General features: G+C 28.4%; 1 protein-coding gene across 2 annotated transcripts; it reads right to left on the minus strand.

Moving 5' to 3' along the window:
• Positions 1-73: 73 nt before the first annotated feature.
• Positions 74-2884, minus strand: LOC106791376 (ATPase WRNIP1-like). 2 transcript variants are annotated; one of them, XM_014756975.1, is made up of 6 exons: positions 2651-2884; positions 1874-2211; positions 1604-1792; positions 657-1515; positions 352-573; positions 74-267 (listed from the first exon to the last, which is right to left on the minus strand). In XM_014756975.1, exons 2-6 carry the CDS (start codon positions 2201-2203, stop codon positions 155-157), a joined length of 1713 nt encoding a protein of 570 aa, XP_014612461.1. In that variant the 5' UTR covers positions 2204-2211; positions 2651-2884; the 3' UTR covers positions 74-154. The 2 variants fall into 2 exon arrangements, with proteins under 2 accessions (XP_014612461.1, XP_014612462.1); XM_014756976.1 differs by lacking the exon at positions 2651-2884 and adding an exon at positions 2492-2625.
• Between the last annotated feature and the right edge of the window lie 256 nt (positions 2885-3140).

Genomic DNA, 3140 nt, shown 5'->3' on the forward strand with positions numbered 1-3140 from the left:
TTAACAAAAGATTTAGAAAAAAAAATGTTTATACCTAAATCTATATATATATATTTATCTATTAATACTTTTACGTATATCTATAATGTATAATAATTATATCTGAAAATATAAAACAAATACCAACTTTGTAAGAAAACAATATTTGTGAATCTTAAGACCCAATATCCTTATTATTTGCAAAGAAATCAACATTTTCTAATCCTTCCGGTAAATAATTCAATCCAGATATATCTTTATGCAACATATTATATCCCTTACCATACCCTACAAAAAAAAAAAATATATATATATATAAAGGAAAAAAAGGTAATTTTGACAAATTAATGAAGCAGAAAATTTTTGAATTACCTAGACTCTTAGAAACTTTTGTTTGAGAACTTCTTAAATGCAACGGGACTCCTGGTTGAGGGCCTTTATGAGTTGCCACTACTTTCTGAGCTGCTCTAAGCGCATCTTCCATCAATCTAGACTTTGGAGCACGAGCTAAATAAATTGTACATTGTGCTAAAAGAACATCGCATTCTGGCATGCCTATCATTTTACAAGCACTCATAGTATGTACGGCAATATCTATAATAATTATGTAATGTAACATTTTTCACTAACAAACATAATTGTTCTTTTTTTTTATTAAATTACTAATATCTTCTTACTCAAAGCTTTTGGATCTGCTAAGCCAACATCTTCACTCGCCATTCTAACTAATCTTCTTGCTATATAAACTGGATCTTCACCGCCCTCAATCATTCTAGTTAACCAATAAAGAGAAGCATTTTCATCACTTGCTCTTACCGCTTTATGCAAAGCTGAAATCATGTCATAATGTTGGTCTCCTTTTCTGTCATACAACATATGTGTTTTTTTTAGATTTTCTTTAACATCATTTAACGTAATCAGTACAGGCTCAGTTTCCACAAATTCTTCTTTGCTTGGTGTTTTAGATTGTACAGCAAGTTCTAATCCACCTAAAGCTATTCTAGCATCACCATCGCATGTTTCTGCTAACCATTTTATGGTTGCTTCATCTACAATAAATCTTGGAATCGACGATGTATTAGATCCACTTGCTTCCAAATTAATATCGTTACAAAAATTATCTTTACTTTTAGACTCTGATGAAATTTGTATTATTCCTCCTAATGAAGATAATGCACATTTTAATATTGACACTAAATTAGATATAGATAACTTTTCTAATACAACCACTCTACAACGACTCAACAATGCAGAGTTTAAATTATACGAAGGATTTTCAGTGGTAGCTCCAATAAGAGTAATCGTTCCTGATTCAACATGAGGAAGAAAAACGTCTTGCTGAGTTTTATTAAAACGATGTATTTCATCCATAAATACTATTGTACGTCTACCAAATTTCAATTCGTTAGCAGCTATGTTAATCACTTCTTTTAAATCACTAACTCCTGCTATGGCAGCTGATAACTTTACGTATCGCATCCTATTCTTTGTATTATTTTTTTTACATATATGTGCTATAACATTTGCCAATGAAGTCTATAAAAGATAAATTTGTTATAATTCATATAATACAATATAAATATATATAATGCATTATTATATTTTTATATATAATATATATTACCTTACCACATCCAGGCGGTCCCCATAAAATAATATTAGGTACTTCTCCTTTATGCAGTAATTGAAACAAAGTGCATTGAGGTCCAAGAATATGATCCTGCCCAACGTATTCTGAAAGATTAGATGGTCTCATTCTTTCAGCAAGAGGTACGTGATCATTCTTTCGAGCTTTCTTAACCGGATTTTCTACCTACAAATTAAATCAAATGATAATAACCATTTAAATTTCCAAAATTAGAAATATATATTAAATAATTATTATTCAAGTTACTATATTTCCTTTCGTCTCCAAATCTTGCTTAATAGTATCTTGTTTTGTATCATCTTCCTTCGTATTATCTTGTATCGTACAATCACCCTTAGCAGTTAAAAATGTTTGTCCTGAACTAAGTTTTCTTTTTGTAACTCTATTATCAGACTTTTTGATAGAAAAACTTTTTGATTTAAGTGATTTATTACTTCCAGGACTTGGACTCGATTCTTTTGAAATACCAGCTTTACTTGAATCAAGTAAAAATAAACATTTAACAACGTGAGACTCAATTAAAGTAGATGGAAAATCAATTTGACATATAGGACACGATACTTGTTCGTTATTCATCTTTAAATCTGTAAATAAATGTACAAAATTATATACATACAGAATATATGCATAAATATTTGTTCTTTATGGATTCCTTATACATAATTAATATTTTTTAATTTCGTTCAATTTTTAATCAACAAGAATTAATCTAACAATAGAAGATGTAAACAAAAAAAATATTAAATGGTGCTTGTGCAATTGCGTAAAAAGTAAAAACAAAGAAATGTAATGACAAAATTCAAATAAGTTACGCGTTAATTATTTCAACTCATTCCAACGAGTTTTCTAATACAGACATTATACCTTGATGAAATAAACAATTACTATGATTAATATACAATTACTATAACTCCATCAGCGTACTTCGAATTGACAAATTGTTACAACGAGAATTTGCATGAAAATCAATAGAATAATAAAATATAATAGAAGTTAATGCGAGGTCTGATATTAAACAGTTACCGTATGCAGTACTTTACTATCTAAATGTTTTAAAATTATCAGCCGTATATATAAAAAGTTCGTATGTTTTACGTAAAGATTCCTTATTAATTAAATTATAATTTTTCTTAAAAATATATTGCGCATGCTCTTAAACTTTAACATTTCACTTAAATATGAATGACTATTGTTGTTTGTTTTTAAATGTAAATAGCATCAAATTACACATTCACTTTGTGTATACTACTTGTAATTAAAAGTTACTAGGAAATAAGAAAGTTTCAAAAATATTGAAATTCTAGTAACATGGCTAAGCCGATATTGGTAATAGTAGTACTACCTTTATCTTACCGGTCGAGATCTGATGGTAACTTACCATCAGAATTACCAACAGTAAAAAAATTATTAGTTGATAAGGCAGACAATTATGGATTAAGAATGAGCATTTAGTGAGCAATTAGTTGCACATATTAGTTTCTTACTGCTATAGGTTTTCTATGCTGTCGTAATT

The sequence above is a fragment of the Polistes canadensis genome, unplaced genomic scaffold (assembly GCF_001313835.1).
Source record: "Polistes canadensis isolate GaletaPanama2010 unplaced genomic scaffold, ASM131383v1 scaffold_301, whole genome shotgun sequence".
Classification (NCBI taxonomy): Eukaryota; Metazoa; Arthropoda; class Insecta; order Hymenoptera; family Vespidae; genus Polistes; species Polistes canadensis.

Excerpts from the sequence above, each read along its gene's own strand:
- LOC106791376 (XM_014756975.1), bottom strand. The coding sequence starts at position 2,203 with ATGAATAACGAACAAGTATCGTGTCCTATATGTCAAATTGATTTTCCA. Across the intron at positions 1,793-1,873 it reads TGGAGACGAAAGGAAATATA|GTAGAAAATCCGGTTAAGAA; the intron begins GTAACTTGAATA and ends TTTAATTTGTAG. Across the intron at positions 574-656 it reads AGCAGATCCAAAAGCTTTGA|ATATTGCCGTACATACTATG; the intron begins GTAAGAAGATAT and ends TAATTATTATAG.